The 21506-nt window shown below is 32.8% G+C and overlaps 3 protein-coding genes across 3 annotated transcripts; 2 read left to right on the top strand and 1 right to left on the bottom strand.

The window, feature by feature from the left end:
* Positions 1 to 562: 562 nt before the first annotated feature.
* On the bottom strand, positions 563 to 7094 carry LOC127716624 (peroxiredoxin-like 2C). The gene is made up of 4 exons (XM_052222872.1): positions 6893 to 7094; positions 4348 to 4610; positions 3466 to 3563; positions 563 to 1014 (listed from the first exon to the last, which is right to left on the bottom strand). The coding sequence occupies exons 2-4, from the start codon at positions 4604 to 4606 to the stop codon at positions 874 to 876; spliced, it is 498 nt and encodes a 165-aa protein (XP_052078832.1). The 5' UTR covers positions 4607 to 4610; positions 6893 to 7094; the 3' UTR covers positions 563 to 873.
* A 227-nt stretch (positions 7095 to 7321) lies between these two features.
* LOC127716618 (E3 ubiquitin-protein ligase TRIM33-like) lies at positions 7322 to 8438 on the top strand. The gene has a single exon (XM_052222866.1). It carries the CDS (start codon positions 7358 to 7360, stop codon positions 8393 to 8395), a length of 1038 nt encoding a protein of 345 aa, XP_052078826.1. The 5' UTR covers positions 7322 to 7357; the 3' UTR covers positions 8396 to 8438.
* A 10190-nt stretch (positions 8439 to 18628) lies between these two features.
* On the top strand, positions 18629 to 21184 carry LOC127716614 (uncharacterized). Its single transcript, XM_052222858.1, has one exon. The coding sequence runs from the start codon at positions 18629 to 18631 to the stop codon at positions 20612 to 20614; it is 1986 nt and encodes a 661-aa protein (XP_052078818.1). The 3' UTR covers positions 20615 to 21184.
* The last annotated feature ends 322 nt before the right edge of the window (positions 21185 to 21506 follow it).

The raw sequence follows: 21506 nt of genomic DNA, 5'->3' as shown, positions 1-21506 counted from the left end.
ACGTTTGCTGTTCTAGAGTTATGCCCCTTTACAAATGGAAAAATTGCTGAATTTTTTGTTTCCGTTCTCTAACTAAAGTTTGCCTCAACCAAATGTTATGAAACTTATACACAATGCTTATTACCACAAAACTCAGATCAAGTACAAATTTTACCGTTCTTGAGTTCTGTCCCTTTATAACATTATATGCAAAGGGGGCATCATCTGTGTCCCATGGACACATTCCCCATTTTTTTTTTTTTAGAATATTGATACCTGAAATCCTGTTAAAATCATTATTTGACCATAGAAACCCCAGGAAGCCAATAATGACAACCTCAATGATTGAACAGAAAAAAAATAGAGTCAACATTTTTTGTAATAGGTGAGATCACAAAATGATGTATACATATTTTTTTGCCATACAAGAAAAAAACAGGTTTCTTTAACTTTCTGTGTCATCATGAGAGAAAATATGTGATGTAGATGAATAATTTTTTCAAAAAATCCACTGGGGCAAAACTGATGTCAACAATGAAACGTTTTGTTATAGAATATTTGTATACATAGTGACATGAGGAAATAGGAATTTTTAAAAATCTTTATTACATATTACAAAATTAATACAAAAGAATGGTATATAACAATATATCTGATTATCAATTGATGATTTACCATCAGGCTGATTAGTGACCATGTCTTTATAGATCAACCATCATTCTATCATCTTTTCTATAGATAATCATCGACTAATTCAAAATTTAATAAATATTTGACATAAATGTAAAATTATGAAAATAATTGCTATTAAATATAAGCTATTTTGCAACTTGAAAAAATGTATAAACACATGCATTCATTCATTTACACTGATGCCATCTTATGTTATTGTTATTAAGATTTGCTTGTAGATTCCTCTCTAGCTTTTAGCCAATCATTAACAGCCATCTTGTAATCTATAGAAGTATTTTGAATTCCCATCAAGGGGAGAACCTTTTCCATGTCTGGCCAATCAGCTGGGTGCTCTTCAACATGCTGAAAGCAAAACAAAGTCAATGTTACAACAAAGCATGAACCTACAAAAAAACACTTAGAGGAAAATCATTCAGCAAAATATGAGGGTCTGGATGGGGGTTTACTGAATAAATAGAGAATAATGGGGAAAAAATATAAACAATAGAGAAAAATGTACCAAAAAAAATAAAGATATGTTGATAAAGAATAGAGAATAATGGGGTGCTTAAATATAAAGAATAGAGAATAATGGGGTGCTTAAATATAAAGAATAAAGAATAATCAACAAAAAATATAAAGAATAGAGAAATATGGCAGAAAAATCAAAGAATACAGAAATTAAATTTCTATTTCACTGGTTTTTACCCTGCTCTTCTTTTAATCACATGTAACAAAGCTCTGTCTACATGAAAACTATAGCTTCATGTTAAATAACACACACATCTGTTATAGCCTACTTTATATTCATATATTATGAGTAAAGAAGGCCAGGGATTGGAATTGGATATAAAGTTACCAATGAAGCTTCTTGAGTCCTTAATAAACGCCCCCTTAGAGAGAGAAAAGACTTGTTGACTTGTATACGAATTATATGTAGATTATTTGTAGATAACTACTGATCACTACTTGATACATAGGTAGATCATATCTTAAAAATACATAAAGTAAGGTTTAGCTAGAATACCAGAATAAAAATATTTAAAGAAAAAATTTGTAAGGGTTCCGCGGAACCCAGTGTCTCGCCTACTTTTGCTGTTAATCGCAGGCTCAACAAAAATGAGGAAAAAAATAAATAAAAATATTCCTCTCTATACTATCTTTTGATTGTTAGTAGCTTCTGTCCAAGTTTGGTAAAAATCCAGGATAGTTTATGAATCTAATAAATGTTTTAAAAACTTAAACTGCAGACTGTATGTAATGTTAACTGGAAGAAAAACAAAGTCCATTTATAAGTAAAATACGGAAAAAATCAAACAAAATTTTAACAAAATTTCCTTCTAGATACTAGCTTTTAATCATAAACAAGCTTCTGTCCAAGTTTGGTACAAATCCAGGATAGTTTAAGAAAGTTGTTAAAATTTTAAAAACTTTAACCACTGAGTGAATGTAATGTTAACTGGCAGAAAAACTAAGTCCATTTATAAGTAAAATACGGAAAAAATGGATTTTTTTTTTACAAAATTTACTTCTGGATACTATCTTATGATCATAAACAAGCTTCTTTCCATGTTTGGTAGAAATCCAGGATAGTTTAAGAAAGTTATTAAAATTTCAAAAACTTCAACCACAGAGTGAATGTAATGTTTCTTGGCAGAAAAACTAAGTCCATTTATAAGTAAAATACGGAAAAAATGGATTTTTTTTTTTACAAAATTTACTTCTGGATACTATCTTATGATCATAAACAAGCTTCTTTCCAAGTTTGGTAGAAATCCAGGATAGTTTAAGAAAGTTATTAAAATTTCAAAAACTTTAACCACAGAGTGAATGTAATGTTTCTTGGCAGAAAAACTAAGTCCATTTATAAGTTAAATACGGAAAAAATAGAATTTTTTTTTAACAAAATTTACTTTTGAATATTATCTTATGATCATAAACAAGCTTCTGTCAAAGTTTGGTAGAAATCCAGGATAGTTTAAGAAAGTTATTAAAATTTCAAAAACTTTACCACAGAGTGAATATTTGTGGACGCCGCCGACGACGACGATGACGCCGACGGAATGTAGGATCGCTATGTCTCGCTTTTTTCGACAAAAGTCGAAGGCTCGACAAAAACCCATTGTGTTCAAATCACTCACAATATCCATTCTTAAATCGATATTGCAAAGTATTCACATGTCAAAGAGTAATTAATCTCAGGTTTGGAATGTATCTAGAACGAAATCAAATGGTATCGAATAGAACATGAAAATTATATCACATACGTTTAATCTGGTATATCAACTCCCGAAAGATAGTTGTACCAGAATACATTTAAACGCTGGACAGAAAAGTTATATTTGCAAGAAATGGAATACAAATATTTTTTTTTTAGAAATAAATGTCACAAAGTGGATTATATAAGCTTAGAGGAAAGAACTGTATTATTGCACAAACAATGTACCAACTGCAATGACTGTACTACAGGTCCTAGAAAATCAACATTTGATTGAAATAATTTAATGAACGAACATTCGAACTTTAAAAATGTCCCCTGAAATTACTTCTGAAATACGGAAGAGACATGTAGGGAATTATTCGTACTACAAGCACAGGTCAGCTTATAATTGTATAGAGTATGGTTCGGCGCGAGTTTAAGTCCTGCAGGCCCATCACTAAAACAAACAAGGATAATAGTCTCATTCAAATCCACTACTTTTCATATTTGAGTACTTCATCCGAATACCTGGCATAGGTACCTATTTGCAGAGACGTCTCTGCTATTTATATATTGAGTCATGAATGGAAACTGACATTTGAAATACAACTTACCACATATTTAATGTTGGCTTCTGTGTCTAAGATAACAGTTCCACCTTGTTGCCAGGAATCTCCTGCTAGATGTCCGGTTTCGTAACCAAGTTTAATACCTGTAGGTATTTTAAAGTCATTAATAAATTTTCACGACTTACAAATACTTGTTACAAAGTGATGCAAGGTTAACAAAGATAGCTTCTTAAAAAATTATCTTTACCAAACGGGAATTATTTTAGATACGCTTATTGTCTCGATAAGCATATTTTCTTTTTGATTTTAGCAGATGTTTAATTTTACGTGCATGGATAAGTATTCGTTATTTGCAAATTTTTGCTATGAATTCCACTTTTAACCATTTTTCCACAGAAATTATTGTCCAAAGTCCAAACTTATATCCATACACTGTAATTCCAATCGCCTTATAAATTAATAATCATTATTTGTAGAGGCTATAACTGTGTTTGCATACATGGTTACAGATTTCATTGAATAACGAAACAATAAAACATGAATTAACAATTAATACAAGAAGAACAAAAACAAATCATGGTAGCGCAAGTTTAACTTCGAGCAACTATTGTAGTCAAGTTCAGACTTAATGACACAGGTACTTGTCTCAGAATTTTTTTTCCTATATACCTTAATATAACACGTTATATTAAGGTATATAGGGGAAAAATTCTGAGACAAGTGCCTGTGCTTAATGACGCAATCGGAATAAACTTGCTCATTCACCCCAGTATAACAATATACATGATATAGGCAAACATAGTTAAATATTTGATAGCAATTTTCCATATACGCCATCAAATGTAATTTTTCGTATGTGTCCTTTAATTATGGAACTTCAGATTTTTTCACAAAAACTTGAGTTAATAAGTTCTGTTTTGCTCATACCTTCAGTTACTCCTTTCATTCCATATTTTCGCAAACCAGAAACAATAGGCATAAAAAGTGATCTGAACCGACCCCTCTTTAAACTGAACAATTTATACAGATGAAGTTGTGGATCCGAGAATAGATCTCCACATACGGACACTGTTGTAATCTGCAAGAATTCTGTCGTCTGCTCTGATGTAGAGTTGCTGATGAAGACAAGCCTGATGTCATTCTGAGTAAGTGTTGACTCGATTTGGCGAAAGGCCTGAATCTTCATCTGACTACAAAAACATAAAATATTTTGAAACAGAACATCATTTTCCTATGATACCACTTGGATCTAGACATTTCAAAATTTCACACGTTACAGTATAAGTGAAATGTAAAATGAGGGAAACAACTATAATGTCAATGCATGAACTGTGTATGATTCGTGACTAACATTATAATATAAATAATCAAGATATTTGAAATGATAACTTTATAGAGGAGGCATGTTGTGAAAAATAGTATTGTAATAAATATTTACATTTTTTTTTTCAATGCTACATGTTTGTATTGTTTTCTGTCTATCGTTTTGTTATTGAACGTCACAGTTCCCAAATTGCGACGAGTACCAAAATTGCACTTATTTGGCAAAAATAGTAGCAGAAATCTTACAAGTTTCTTAGAGACTAAACCATTTGTATTTTTATGATTTGACATTATGCATGTCTTTCAACATAGGTAAATATATTCAAATATTCACAACTCGGACTTTTAATTAACTGAGTTTTACTGTGCGTATTGCTGTGTGTTTGTTTATTTTACATTGGTTAGAGTTATAGGGGGAGGGTTGAGATCTCAAAAAACATGTTTAACCCGGCCACATTTTTGCGCCTGTCCCAAGTCAGGAGCCTCTCGCCTTTGTTAGTCTTGTATGTTTTTTAATTTTGGTTCGTTTATATGTTTTGGAATTTAGTGTGTCGTCCATTTTTTACATAATCTTCTCCTCTGAAATTACTGGGCTACAATACATTTAACAAACCTTATCCACAATCTTATGTCGGTTTTAAAAGGTCTAACGAACTTATGTTTAACTGTTTTTCATCATCATTGGGGTACATGTATCTAGTTTAAAAAGTTTTTGATGACCCCCGCTTGTCAACAAAGATGGCCGACATGGCTTAAAATAGAACATAGGGGGATGCAAGTTTTGTCTATTATTTGAAAACAGCTATAGATAGAGAAAATTTAACAGGGGCTGATATGTTCATAATGTTGAGCTCTACCTTTTGTCCATACACATCAAAACTCTCACACGAATTCTTATAGAAGTCAATGTCCTTGAATGACAAATTTCTCCTTTTTTTCCATTTCTGTCTATTATCTTGAAATATATAAAAGTTATATAGAAAAAATGATCAGCAAGACAATATATACGAATAAGTCAACTTGGTCGATATCCTTGTAAGAATTATTGACCTTTAATTACGATTTTTACCATTTCTTTGCGTTTTTGCCAATTAACTAACAACAATCTTCTCCTCTTTAACAATTTAATTAAACTTGGCCACAAGCTTCATTGAAGTATCTGGTTTGAAAACCCACATGATCAGCCATTTGTTAATTTATTTTTTTGTTTCAGGGTACCAGTGTTAACGTTGTTTTTCATAAAATGAACAAAACCGGGTTCTATACATAGACAAAACCGGGTCATTGTGTAGTAAACAACATTGATAAAAACCGGGTGCTTCCATTTTGACATGACCTATTTCTTTGGTTCCATACGCAGAAATACAAGGATTGAAGTGCTCAAAGTGACTAGTTTTGCAATCTCCATGTCAATATCTTTCTTTCAGTACCTTTCTTTCCGTACTATGTGAACAATTTAAGGAGAAATTAAACAAATTCGAGGCAAGATTCACTCAATTCGTCATTTTGACGTGCATTTTTTCTTATTTCTCTGTTAATCTAGAACGGTTGTAGAAAAAATTACATCTCACAATATAAAACAGTTATATATGTATATATATTCTCCGATATCATAACAATAACAAATAAATAAACAGAAAACTACCTTTTCTCTGTCTATTGATTTTCCGTCACCGTGCCGGATATTAGATACCATCGAGTCCAAACATTTTTTGCTTGGGTAGATTAGACACAGTGAATCCTATTGTTTGGATTTTAAACTAATAAAATTGATTTTGTTTGATATATAGTACGTATAACCTAGCGATAATCCATCTTTGGATCAACAGCTGAAGTTGTGTAAGGTGGTACAAAAGAGGTTTTATGTAGTAAAAGTTTCTTTCTTGACAGCCATATGATAGATATAGGAAGCCATGAATTCCTTTTTATTTGCTGAATTTGTTTACCTAGTATGTTTTATAGGAAGACAGGTAGTTTTTTCACAATTCATTACGGAAAGTGTCAATAAGAACTTGAGGGTAGGCATTTTGAGATATGAAAAAATGAAAACGGTTGGGAAACCGATTTAAATATTTTCAATACGTTAGGTCTCAGTCTGGTAAATTTTAAACAAGTTATCATGCAGTCAAAGTGAAGAAATTACACTTACCATGCAATTCATGCCAGATTTCTTAAGAAAACCAATAAAGAATATTTTTTGATATCCTTAGGTAGAACGACATTCGCAAGTATCTCAGAGCCCTCTTTGGAAAACAAAGTAATCTTTCCAAGTTCATCTGCAATAGATTTGTCACTAGCCATTTTGTTTTCACACGTGGTCAATAATGTGGAAAATGTAAACACACATTGTTTGCTCGCTTACCTGTGAAAATTAAACACTTGATTATAAATAATATTAGTGATATTGGCTTCGCTAAATTTTAAGATATACTTAAACGATCGTTTAACAATTTCATATTTGTTTTAATCAGTAAAAAGTAAGGTTAGAGTTTATAAAACCTGGCAAAATTTTATCCAACATATACAAACAATTAAGGTAGCCTCATTTACAAATTACTGTTATAAATAAAGCGCAGTATAGCGGAAGTAAATCAACAGAAACAAAGACAGAAAAATGGCGTTATCTAAACCGAAAGAGGTTCAGTTACATTTATTTAGTTGTCCGATCTGTTCAGAAACAGTTAAACAGCCGAAAATTTTACCTATTCTTCATTTATTTTGTAAGCAATGCATCCACGAACACATTTTAAATATGGGGCGGAACAAGAATAGTAAACTAACCCAGTTTTCATGTCCAGTTTGCAAGTCAGTTGTGAAACCTAAAGATGTTAAAGCAACTACAGATGAATGGTCAGCGGCACTTCAAAATAATCTTATTCTATCAATTATGATTGCAAGAAACAAGGAAGACCAACAACAAGACTGTGGTGCCTGTAAACGACACCAACAACAGTCCGTGGCCAAGTTCTGGTGCAAAGAATGTGATGAAACTTTCTGTGAAAAATGTAATACAATGCACAGCTGGATGAAGCTTTCCTCTACACATCTTGTTGTTGCTCTTGAAGACCTGGGATCTAATACATCTGGAATTGATTTACATGCAATCTCAGAACAATGCAATACACACCCAACGAATAATATCGAAGCTTTTTGTTTCAAACACGAACAGCTATGCTGTATTCAGTGCGTCTCTTCAAACCACCGGTGCTGTGAAAACGTTAAATCGATTGAAGAAACAACCGGTTCTGACGACGTTTGCATCACTCTTCATGATAAACTCGAAAGCATTAAATACGCAACAATTAAACTTTTAAAAGAAAAGGAACAACAAAAAAGCAAATTTAAAGCTATGACCGATAACACGGAGGAAGAAGCTAAAGAGTTTCTTGCTATGATTAAATCCAATCTAGACTGTTTGTTTGAAACATTTACTAAACAGTTGCATTTATTTCGTGACGATGAAAATACTAGTTTCAACATTCGAATACGTTTACTGGAACAATTAATTGCAAGTTTAGACCACTGGATGAGTGTTGACAGAGTTGTTAGAGAGTTTGCGACAAGAACACAATATTTTATCCACGTTGACACATTGAAGAAGCAACTCAAAGCAAGTGTACGTCAAATAAACAATTTAGGCCATAAGGAATGATCATTTACTTGACCTCATATTTATAAAGAATGAAATTTTAGAGCACTTGAGAAATCTGGCATGAATTGCACTTGGAAACAGCAGAAAATATTGGTACATTTAATAAAATTGGGGAAAACGATTTAGCTGGCCAAGCCGATGATATATACAAGTGCTGTAAAATATTGGATGTGCACCTTATCCAGAATATGAGAATGTCAGAGTGGAATTAGTTGAGACTTATCATATCAATGGTTCCGAATTATACTGCGGAGTTTGTATAGGAAATGACAACATTGTTCTTGGTACCGAGTCGGAGGAACTTCAGATAGTTGACAAAAAAACTGGAACTGTTATAAATACAACTGAGTTCAGTGGGGAACCTCGCCGTTTCTGTTACGACAAAGACCAAAATCTAATATGTATCTCGTGTGCATCCAGTCAACTGTACAAAGCAGAGATAGCAAGGGACGCCATTAAAGAGCCGGAGTTGCTGATTTTTAATAATGATTATGTGGGAGCATTGTGCAAATATCGTGAAGACATTTATATAGTGGTAGATAATGCCATTAAAAAATTTTCCTCGACAGCAAGCCCCGACAGTTCAGAGGAAATGACATCCGTCGTTGCTATAAATACAGATTGCGGTGTAAATGGTATGAATGTTTATCGAAGAAAGATTGTTGTTACTACAAAAGATAACGAAATCAAATGCATAACACTTCAAGGAGATGAAGTGTACTGCTTTGATGACGAAGAAAGTAAACCGATTGAAAGTATAATCGTGTTGCCATCCGGTTTAACTTTATTTGTTAATCGAGCTAACGAAGGGTCATTGCATGTCCTCTCTGAAGACGGTACCAGACAAAGAAGAATTCTTGACAAGTTCGACAGTATTACAGAACCTCGCGATATCTTTTTAGACAATGACGATTACGAAACATTGTTTGTTGTTGGTGGAGAGTACATGGAGATGTACAGAATTACACCTAACTAACAATTAACTCGCGTTTGTCATCAATTGTCTTTAATTCATCTTATAAACAACACTTGTAGTTCTCAACAATTTCATATATTAAAAATAGCAAGTTTTAGCATTGACACGATTAGTTTTAGGTAACAGAAGTGACCATGTGTTTTCAGTCATTTTAAATAAAAACAGTATCATTGTAACAAGCAACACTATAAATTTTTTTTGGAAAATGCGAACATTTTATGACATTGAAATAGATAAACAAGATAATTTTCGAAAATTCTGTTGTCTAATATTTCATTTTAAAAGACGCAATTGACATTATTTCTCCAAGCTAAACTCTTTTTCTTTTCTCCAAAAAGATGGTGGGAGATATCAATAGAACATTCAAAACTCATAAATTGACGAAAATGACGTGGCAAAAAGCGAAAGAATACAAAAGGCAAAGAAGGTCACTAAACACTACATAGAAAACTAAAAACTGAGCAAAACGAACCCCACATAAAAAAAAACTGAGGATGATCGTAGCATGTCCACCGGAAGGGTAAGCATATCCTCCATCACTAGTTATTTCCAACGTCTACTCAATGCTAGTGATGAAATCAAAAATGCTACATTTTGTACGCATTTTGCTTATTGATAATAATCTATAAAACGACAATAGGAGTTTCCACAAACAATCATTCGTTCTAAGCACACGTTCAAAAATTGTGAATTATGAAGATATCTGCCAACAAAATGACTAGTATTTTACACGATGTCGTCTGAATTTTAAAGCACAGACAATGTCCTTAATACGATTGATAAGTTAGTTAAGGCAGCTGTGTCCATTTTTGGGAAACTTTCTTAAGAAAAGAATCAGAATTTCTTTCAGGTTATTCGAGATAACTTTTGCAATATACTAGTAGTGAAAACCGCAAATATGAAAATATGATATTGCTTGGATAACGTCCAGTGATATTTTTTTTTGCTTATTCGAGACGATGTAACAGAGAAAGAGAGATAAAATTTCAAGGGACAATAAAAACAGAAAGCACCATGACCATAATAAAAAAATGGAGAAAAGACAAATAACAACAATAAAACATTACACAGAAAACGTATGATTGACCAACACCAAAAATCCAGAGGTGAACTCATGTTCTCTTGAAGGGTCAACAGTTCCTGCTTCAGTAGTGGTACCCATTGTGTTACTTTAGTTAAACCACTGTTATGAGTCATATCCATTGACTAAGTACTTAACAATAGCGGATTGATAAATGTCTCTTTTCTAACATAAGACATTAGCAAATACAAAAATCATCGGAACATGTAAATTCTCTAACATAAAGACTTTAAAAATTAGAAATTAAAACAAGGATTTCCAGGACTAAAGCTAAACGAGAATTTTACCAGTAGAGATAGAAAAATAGAATAGCACAAAATACAACACTGACAACTAAACCAAAGCATCACGAACCCTTTTAAACAAAACAAGGGTGAAAGCGACCGTACACATGTTAATGAGTAAAAAAAGTAATAAGATACGAAAAGGCAGTCAAAACAAAAACACTATACGTAGAACCCTTGTATGTCAACAGGATCCATCTAACAAGGAAATTGTTACCAGAAAATAGTCATTGAATGAAACTTGGATATATGCACTCAATATGAAGGTGTTGCTGACAGGTTGCTACATAATCCTGGAACGTTCAATGAAAATTTAATCCATCCGTTTATCGTATAGTTCAGTTATCAACAGCCTCATATAGCTTCTTGTGTATTCACGAACGTTTACATTCTTTGCTTAAAAATGGGTTTGACCGTTCCTGTTGAAGATAAATAAAAAGCGTTTCGGATGCATTTAATTTTTCAAGTGTTATATTTAAGTGAGTCAACATATGATGCATATCTGACTGTGATATTCATATCTCACGTTTAATGGGATAGATATAATTCACATAGTCCCAAATTTTGAATTAGGCAGTAAGAGATTATTATTTATATTGCTGAATGGAATTTAAACGATAATGTTGCTTCACTTTTTTTTTGTAAAGTCCGACTCGTGCGAATAAAGAAACAGGTCGACGAGAAGTGGAGCATAATTGAATGTATAGGAACATGAACTTTTAAAAAACGTAACAAATATGTTGTGAATAAAAATAATCAATCGCCTAGTCTTCTCAGTGGGTTGATGTGGTCTTTGAGTTGTCTTTTGTTATTTTCTTTTTGTCATGATGTTAACCTTGTTCGCCTCATTTCGATTGGTTTTACATGTGAATTTGCATGTCACGTGATGCATGCAAAGCAGGAGATGCTTACCTTGTCGATACAACCGGACTGTCGTCTGAATTTAAGTATGATTTATCATTTTTTGTCTTTTTGTTATCAAAAAACAAATTTGAAAATATTGTTTCAATATGTCTTTTATTTTAGTTTAAGGAATACAAATGTTCAGAGTGAAATGTTTCATTCTTTTTAGATATAATCATAGATCTTTAAAATGTTTAAGTATCTTCTCTGACGCACTGTTTAATTGCTAATACAAACAAAAAAGGCAAAAGAAACTAAGTGGACATTGAAGACTGGCAACGCCATGGCAAAACAAAAACAAAAACAAAAACAAACAAAAGACGACGAAACCAAAAATAAATCAACAAAAACACTGCATAGAAAACTAAGACTGATGAGAAGCTCGGATTCCACCAAAAACTGAAACATATGTCTTTGTTTTTAAACGAAGATTCATGGAATATCTAAAAGACATTGCAGTATAAGGGTGTGTGGAGGTACACTTATTAATTTGGGTTTAAAGCAGAGTGACGAGTTCAATTTTTCATCTTTGGTTGAAATAACAAGGAACGTCTAACCTATGCTTGTCCAGGATTTCTTGTTAAGTAAGATGTTAGGTGTTTAATTTAAGATTTAAGGTGTTCAATTTGTAGTGTCAAAACACAATTAATTTTTAAAGCAAATAATAATTGCAGAAAAGTTTTGTATCTTGTAACATTTTGGTATTTGACGAGGGTGGTAAAGGGTTATTTTCGTGCAACGTGATCGCCGTTTTTTATTTCACGTTCAACGTGTTTTAACTTTTTTATTTGACGTTCAGTCGTGCAAGACAGGTGCCTAGTTCAACGTGTTCTGCTTATTTAATTTTACGTGCATCGTGAATTTCAAATGCTTATTTTGCGTGCTCGGTATTTTTCAAATAAATTTCAAACACTAGGCAGGGATCGTCAAGTAAAAAAAAATGATTGAATTTTGTTTTTTGATAAAGCAGAAAGGCCTATGATGTTGTTCCTTTATTTGCATTTTAAAAGTTAAGAAGATCGTTATATACTTTTTTAAAAGCCGTAAACCATTTATATCATAAATGTGTATACTTAATCCGGAATATTAAGTAAAACAGAGAGTTTATATATACAAGAGGACAGTGACTCAGTCACAAAAGGTTCACATCAAAGTCTTTATTTTTCGGGCAACGTTCATGACAGAAATTATTTCACGTTCAACGTGAAATTATGTCTTATTTCACGTTTTTTCCGTGCAAGCACCCCCCCCCCCCCCCTTTACCACCCTCTTTGACAATAGATTAACATATGTGTTCAAAGACGAGTTAAACATCATAACATGAGAGAAGATACCAAGGGGCAATCAAAATTCATAATGTTGGAAGATACATTGTTGGTCTGCATAACCAACAACACCTTCTGATTAGCCAATCCATTTCCAACCAATTTTTACAGTTTGTTCTTGTGTTGTATAAAAACAGACAACACCATAGCTCTACTATAAAAACTACGAAAAGACAATCAGCATTAACCAAACAATTAACTGAAAACTTATAAATGGCAAAACGAACCCCACCATAAACAGGGAGTGAATGCAGGTGCTGCTCATCAAGGATAAGATGCTTCTACTTTACGTCTAGCACTCGTCGTTTTGTGCATGCATTTAATAAATCCAGTGATAAGTCATCTGTAACACAGATTTTCCATAAGGGCCAACCAAATCATGGTGGCGTCTGTAAAACTTTTAAAGGGATTGCTTAAACTTTATCAATTGGAACCTTTGATAGAATAGCTGCTTTGTAAGCTTGAAAGAAAACACAAGTCCTGGAATACTGTATCAGCTGGGAAATATGATCTTCTTAAGCAGGCGCTGTTGGAATGTTGCTACACTGGAATGGATAGTTCAAAATGGGAAAACTGAAATCATCTCTTGCGTGGTAAATTGTAGTCTTAACCGACACTCATTACCAATTTCTAGATTTAAGCCAAGATATGAGGCACATTTAACTGTATCTGTGGTATTTATTTTTTACGTTTTTGTTTTATGATTAGAGTCATCATAATCACCTGACCTTGCAGTTTTGAGGAAAGGAACATCATCTCTATAGCTGAAAGTAAAGTTGGGATATAATTTCAGACGTTTTTCTTAAGAAGGTCCTGTATAAAGTCTGCCTCATAAAAATAAATGAAAAAGTTGGTAGGCAGAGGCGCACATTTTGATCCTCTAGGAATGCAATTTGTCTATTGAAAAAAGTCCTCCAAACGCATCAAATATGTTGTCTATTTGAAAACAATCCAACATTTTCATAAATAAAATCAGATTCAATAAATTGTTTGATCTAATAAAGAGTGGCTTGTTTTTAAGAAGTATGATTATAAGATCTATAGAAAAATTATCAACCCGAAGCTTGGCAGGAGCGATATTTCAGATAAAGTAGCAAAAAAGACAAATATTGTCAGTTTTCTACTCCGTACGTTAAGTCCGACATATATTTAGTAATCAAAGCAAATCTGTTATGGCATAAGGAAAATTCATACAAATCTCCAATTAGAGGAGCAAAGTTGTACTTCTAATACTAGTAAATCGAAATAAAGCATTATATAATATATTGAATTAACTAGATTAAAAGAATTGTCGAACCAAATTTTCTTACTTTAAACGTTCAACGAAGTACAAATTATCTATATTCTTGTGTGCCGACGTTGTCAAAATCACGTTATTAAATATCAACGAAAATATAGTTTGTGGTCAGTCAACGAAAATTGGTATCAACTAAAATAAAAAAAAAAAATCACGGTAGTTGAACTTGCTTTTTGTAACTGCGAGTACTCTTAGATCGGTACTTTGTGTCTTTTGTATTTTACAGTTTTATTGGTGTGCTGTGACACAATAGACAACTTTCGAGTTCTCTGCATTTCCGCCAAAAACTTTGGTTTTAGTGAACATCGTTCGTGCGTTTAGGGGCATCCTTTCCATGTTTTTTGGCATAAAGGACTTTTATTTAAACTTCAACAATCTGGCTTAAATGATCAGCTCTTATCTTAGATAGAAAGATATCTTTCAGTTCGTCAACAAAAGGTAGTTTCAGAAGGCTTTTCATCAACTCTTAGAAGTATACATGCAGATGTCCCTCAGGGATCAGTTTTGGGACCCTTTCTGTTTCTCATTTACATAAATGATATAGTAAATGACATTGTTAATGTTTTTGCAGATGACACTTCTTTATTTGTTATAATAGAGAATGATCATGCTGTAGCAGCTGCTTCTTTGACTGATGACTTAGATGTTATCTCAAACTGGGCAAAATCATGGGCTGTTCAATTTAATTTTAACATATTGTGTTTACTAGAAGGGAAAGGGAATCCACCTGTATTTTTTGGGATAAATGGTGAAGAAGTTGAGAAAATAAATATTCACTGTCATCTAGGGATAACATTTCAGTCATCAGCTTCATGGAACACACATACTGATAATATTTATAAAAAGCATGCTCTCGTTTATCTGTGCTTCGACAAGTTAATATAAAAAAGAAGATGTGGTATGATTGCCAATGAGACAACTCTCCACAAGAGACCAAATGACACAGAAATTAACAACTATAGGTCACCGTACGGCCTTCAACAATGAACAAAGCCCATACCGCACAGTCAGCCCCGAACCCCTATAAACGGCCCCGAAATGACAATGTAAAACAATTCAAACGAGAAAACTAACGGCCTAATTTATGTACAAAAAATGAACGAAAAACAAATATGTAACACATAAACAAACGACAACCACTGAATTACAGGCCCCTGACTTGGTACAGGTACATACATACAGAATGTGGCGGGGTTAAACATGTCAACGGGATCCCAACCCTCCCCCTAACCTGGGCCAGTGGTGTAACAGTACAACATAAGAACGAGCTATAAAATCATTTGAAAAAGGCTTAACTCATCAGATGGATAAAAATACAAATACAACAACTACAAGTGGACGTGGCCGGGTACTTGTACATCCAAACAACAAAAAGACACTTTTATTAGACAGGAATTCACTTATACGTATTTATTATGCTTTCATTAGACCTATATTAGAGTATGGTGATGTTGTTTGGGGCAATTGCTCCCTGCACGAGTCCGAGCTTCTTGAAAATATTCAAATAGAAGCTGCTAGAATTAATACTGGACTACGGCGTAGTTCCTCAAGACAAAAACTTTAAATTGAATTAGGATTAGAAACTCTGGAGAATAGACGAAATAAACATACGCTTATACTGTTTTATAAAATATTAAATGGGATGACACCTGCATACTTATATGAGTTAGTCCAGCCATATTTTACCAGACAAACTCCTTATACGTTGAGGAATAAACATTATACTTTTTTACCCCCATTTCCTAGAACTAGCTCTTACTTTAATAGTTTCATTCCTTCCACTATAAGACTAAAATTCCTAAGTTTGTGTATATTTAGAGGTAGACTGGACAAGTTTTATAGGACTGATGACATATTTAAACCTTTTAATTATTGGATAAGGAAACATAATATTAGTCATTGTCAACTCAGAAATAATGCTAGCAACCTAAAATCTCATTTGTTTAATCAGTTCTTATTAGAGAACACTATTTGTGCAAACTGTAATCCCCCTATTGAGGATAACCAGCATTTCTTTTTTATTTACCCTAAGTACACGCAATGATGTTAGACAGATCTTACTTGATTCCATTCACTCAATTGTTGATAATGTTGACATAAATATTGACTTATTACTTTTTGGAAACAGATTATTTTCTTATGATATGAATATTGCTATTTTTAAATCTGTTCAGAAATACATCAGTGACACTCACCGTTTTGTTTGAAATTTTCTTAATTTTTGTTTTATTTAGTGTTTATTTTTGTTTTCATTTCTTTCCTTTCAACATTATTTCTCTTATTCCACTAAGGGATATTTACATGTCTCAAGGTACTTGAATAAATGATGATTAATTGCCTACATACTTAAATATACTATACATTTAGTAATTTAAACACTCTAAATATATATTTTCTTGTGTGTGCTCATAAGTAGCATGTATTTTCCACTATATTATATTATTTTAAATACAGTTGTTAATATTTGATTTATACCTTGTACATGTAATAGGGAGAGAGCTTTTATAGGCTGTGCCTGTTGCTCAATCCTTTTCATATCTTAATGAATAAAATATGTTTAAAATCCTTTCCATGTTGAGCGAGCGTTTGATAAAATATGGTGCTATTATTATTGATCATCAGCACTGCTGTCAATAAGGGAATTGTGATTAAGTACCTACGGAAAAACATTATTTCTAGTTTATCCTGCATATTGACGATCACGAAGACGCTTGATGAACTTTGATAGTGCAGGGATACAGGCGATCCCCTCTATCTGGTAAATGACGTCATAAAGGCGCGCATAATTGACGAACTTTTCCGGTGAAAGACATAACTCGAAAGTAGTCTATTGTCTTAGCTTTGGGAGGACCGACACCCAAACAAGTTTAATCCCGGCATATTTGTTATGTGCATGTTCCCAGCCAGCAGCATTAATGCAGTGGCTGCCGATGGTCGACTTCTGTTATAAATGTTTTTGCTTTTGTTTAACGTTTATTATCCAAGGGAATTTAAAGCTTTTTTTGCGTGTTTTGATTTTTTTAGTGAATATTCTAATATTCTAAATCATTTTCACTTATATAATATGCTATTGCTAGTTCCCGCTCTAGTTCGTTCGTTTGAGTTTCTATATTGTGTAATCAAATATATTGTCATAAAACATTCATTGTAAAGGTGTTCGTCCAACATTGTCTGTTGTCTACTATATTGTATACATGAATATTTATATATACATTTTTTTTCTGGGCAATTTTGTTAACGTCTCAATGCATCATCCAGATGGTTTTTGTACGTATACGGTCTATTAAAGGGGCATTAGCCGTCCAATTCATGTTCACCGATTTGACTCAAATTCTCATATTTGATTTATAATATACTAAAAAGTATATCCAAATTATAAAAAGTTTAAAATAAACAATTTACAATGCATGGGCTAGATAATATGTATCAGCATTTCGTATGTATTTTAGTGTAGACGCCATCTAATTAACCATCGAGGTGATCTCCGAAGTCTGCCGACGGTCATATAACCCGATATAAACATAAATATAGAAAAATTATAGATAGCGAACTCGTGCAACTGGATTTATCTGGTCTGTTTGATTTCATATTATGGGTAAAAAATATATGTTAATCATCGTTTTTACCTGTATTAGAATGAGTTTTTTTGTGGATCGAATCAGTAAATCAAATGGTTTACCCTTGTTTCACTTTTAATGTTGACATTATTTTCCTTTAATAACTGAACACGCCTAATTCATGCGTAAACCATTTCTAGCTAAGTGGTTAAATTGAAGGTCACATAAATACGGAGTCAATGAGGTCGAATCATTCACTTGCAAGTGAATAATTCATCAGCGATGTTTCTTAGCTTATTTTGGCAAAATTGAACCAAATTGGCTGCTCAAAGCGAATTATTATTTCACTATTTCACTTTCATTAATGATTGAACAAAACAAAATCATATTTTAAATTTCTAATTTCTAATGCCCCTTTAAATACGTATCCCGTAGGTTGAGCTCTGTTGATCTCATCTTGTTTTTATATAAGTAGCTTGTAACAAAATTAAACAGTCCCACCATGTAATTCATGCTAAGTTACTCAAAACAACAAATTAAGGAACATTTATCGAGTCTTTCAGTAGAATGTCCATCGATAGTGTCTCTGAACCATCTTTTAAAAATAAAGATATCTGTATAAGCTCTTCTTCAACGGTTTTATTCTTATTCATTTATAATTACAGTCATGATTTAAACACTATTGAAAAGGTTAATAATGTATATATTCACAGGACTGTTTACCCACGTGTGTTTACCTACAAATAGTAATATTTTAACACCGATTCAAAACGAGGTAAGCTATTTATAAATTTGAAGGATTGCAACAAAATGGCGTTGAGTAAAGCGAAAGCAGATAAAGAAGATTTATTAAATTGTCCGATATGTTTTGAAGCAATTAAACAACCAAAAATCTTACCTTGTATGCATAGCTTTTGTAAACAATGCATACACGAATATATTTTAAATATAGGACGCAACAAGAACAGTGAATTAACCCAATTTACATGTCCAGTTTGCAGATCAGTCGTGAAACCGAGAAATCCGAAAGCACCGGTTGATGAATGGTCTTCTGCACTTCAAGATAATCTTATCCTTGCCATTATGATTTCTACAACAAAGGGAGATAAACAACAAGATTGTAATGTGTGTGAACAGCACCAACAAATATCACTTGCCAAGTTCTGGTGCGAGGGATGCGAAAAAACTTTGTGTGAAAAATGTAACACAATGCACACATGGCTTCTATCTTCACACCCAGTAATTGCATTGGAGGAATTAGGACCAAATGTATCTGGACTTGATTTGCATGCAGTGTCTGAGAATTGCAATGAACACCCATCTAACAGTATTGAAGCTTTTTGTTTCAACCATGAACAGTTATGTTGTATCCAGTGCGTAACTACAAATCATTGGAACTGTGAAAGCGTCAAGTCAATTGAAGAAATTACAAATTCTAATAGTGTGTACGACACACTTCAGGATAAACTAGAGTGTATCAAACAAGCAACATTAAAAGTTCTAAACGAAAAAGAAGATGAAAAACGCGACCTTAAAGAGAAGTTGGAAAACGCAGGGAACGACGCAGGAAGGTTTCTTGAACAAGTTAAATGTAAGCTAGACGCTTTATTTGAGGCATTTAAGAAGCAGTTAAATGTATATCGTGACGAACAAAATACAAATTATAATATTCGAATACGTTTACTTGAACAATTCGTAGATATTTTAGACCACTGGATTACTGTTAACAGAATTGTTAAAGAGTTTGGAACCAAAACACAGCATTTCATTCATGTTGAGACTCTGAAGAATCAAATAAAGACCAGCCTTATCGAAATAGACAAGGTTATCAAGCATGAGACTACACTCGACATCAAGTTCGCGAAAAACGAAATTTTAGAGCAGCTGGAAACAGCTGATTGTATGGGAATATTAAACAAAACAGAACATGATTTGGAAAATCAAATGAAAGATATTCGAAATTGCTGTAAAAATTTAGGTATAAAATATCTACCGCAGTTTATAGATATCAGAGTTGAATTGGTTAATAGTTTTCACATCGAAGGATCGGACTTATCCTGCGGAGTATGTGTAGGAGATGATCACATTATACTTGGTAACAGATCATTAAAGAATATATTACAGGTATTTGACAAAAAAACTGGGCATGTTATTAACACTACAAAGTTCGAACAAGATGCTTGTCGTTTGTGTTATGATAAAGAACAAAATCAAATTTTTATTTCTCCTTTCGAACAAAAGTTTTTATACAAAGCAGGGATAGTTGGAGACCTTATCAATAATCCCGTTTTGTTGACCTTTAATAAAGATTACGTCGGGGCATCATGTAAACACGGTAAACACATTTACATAGTTGTAGACGAAGCTATTAAAAAGTTCGTCTCGACTGCAAGTCCAAATAGTTCGACGGAAATGACAACTGTGTTTTCTACAAATACAGACTGTGGTATAAATGGCATGAATATAGCTAAAAAGAATATTATTTTTACAACAAAAGACAAAGAAGTCAAATGCATAACAATTCAAGGGGAAGACGTTTACTGCTTTAAAGACGAGATGATTAAAACCCCAGAATGTATAATAGCTTTGCCGTCAGGTCTAATTTTAGTTGTAGATCGAGATAAGAAAGGATCGTTACATGTCCTCTCAGAAGACGGTAATAAACACAAAACACTTCTTAACAAATTTGACACTATCACGGATCCACGGGATATCTGGTTAGACAATGATGATCACGAAACATTTTATATAGCTGGTGGAGAGTATTTAGAGATGTACAGAATAACATGTGACTAAAGCAGTTTTATGTGGACTTATTTTATATCAATATAGTAGAAATATTACGACTATAGATAACAGGAAAACACATTTTATCGGAAAGTAAATGAAAGTTGTAGCTATCCACCTGTAAAAACCGAAAGACAAAATAAATAATTCTCACTCAGGTTTAAGTCAGATGCATACCAAAGGAAGCACGAAGTTCTGCAGTACATCAGAAAAAATGGAAGTAATTCCCAGGGTATGAGTTCAACAAGCGAAAAGAGTCGTTGTGACAACACAAACCGTACTAAAACCTCTTGAAGTCGGCCGCAAATGTTTTGAAGTTATATCACGATAGGACGATACTTTCCTTGTAGACAGGAACATATCCTTTTACGTAGTGTGTAAAATGCAAATATGTGTGCTCAGTTGTGATTAACATACAAGACATTTTTCAAACATTTATAAAAAATTAATAATTTATAGCCAATAAAACTTCATGTTAATTTATTGACATTATATATACACAAGCAAGCCAATTACCTTTACTAATTAAAACTTTTAGGAATTTCCGAAAATATTACCACCTTTGTAAATTGCATTGTAACCAAGAACCAATCTATTTTATGAAATAAAACTCACAAATAGAAGTAATACGACATGTATTTCATATCGTTCTTATCAGTCGCTAGTGTAAAATACTTACAGAAGAAAACAAAACATAAACATACACATACGTATAACAGATATGCACAAAACAGCTATCAACAAAACTGCTATTGAATTAAAGAAATGAGGTACATACGGAACATGATATGCAAAGAAGGGACAAAACGTATCCATTACGATTTAGAAGCTGACCCGAGAACACAGTTACTTTGTAGAGCATTTCTTTTAGACAAAAAATGAAAATTAAAAAAATCCCACC

Source organism: Mytilus californianus, unplaced genomic scaffold (assembly GCF_021869535.1).
Source record: "Mytilus californianus isolate M0D057914Y unplaced genomic scaffold, xbMytCali1.0.p SCAF_9, whole genome shotgun sequence".
Classification (NCBI taxonomy): Eukaryota; Metazoa; Mollusca; class Bivalvia; order Mytilida; family Mytilidae; genus Mytilus; species Mytilus californianus.
The sequence above is the reverse complement of the archived record's forward strand: the minus strand, read 5'-3'. Positions and strand labels throughout refer to the sequence as shown.

Bases quoted from the DNA above. Each gene is read 5' to 3' on its own strand.
- LOC127716624 (XM_052222872.1), bottom strand. From the start codon at position 4,606: ATGAAGATTCAGGCCTTTCGCCAAATCGAGTCAACACTTACTCAGAAT. The intron at 3,564-4,347 runs GTATGAGCAAAA...AAATACCTACAG, and splicing joins AATGAAAGGAGTAACTGAAG to GTATTAAACTTGGTTACGAA. The intron at 1,015-3,465 runs GTAAGTTGTATT...TTTTGCTTTCAG, and splicing joins AAGCCAACATTAAATATGTG to CATGTTGAAGAGCACCCAGC.
- LOC127716618 (XM_052222866.1), top strand. From the start codon at position 7,358: ATGGCGTTATCTAAACCGAAAGAGGTTCAGTTACATTTATTTAGTTGT.
- LOC127716614 (XM_052222858.1), top strand. From the start codon at position 18,629: ATGGCGTTGAGTAAAGCGAAAGCAGATAAAGAAGATTTATTAAATTGT.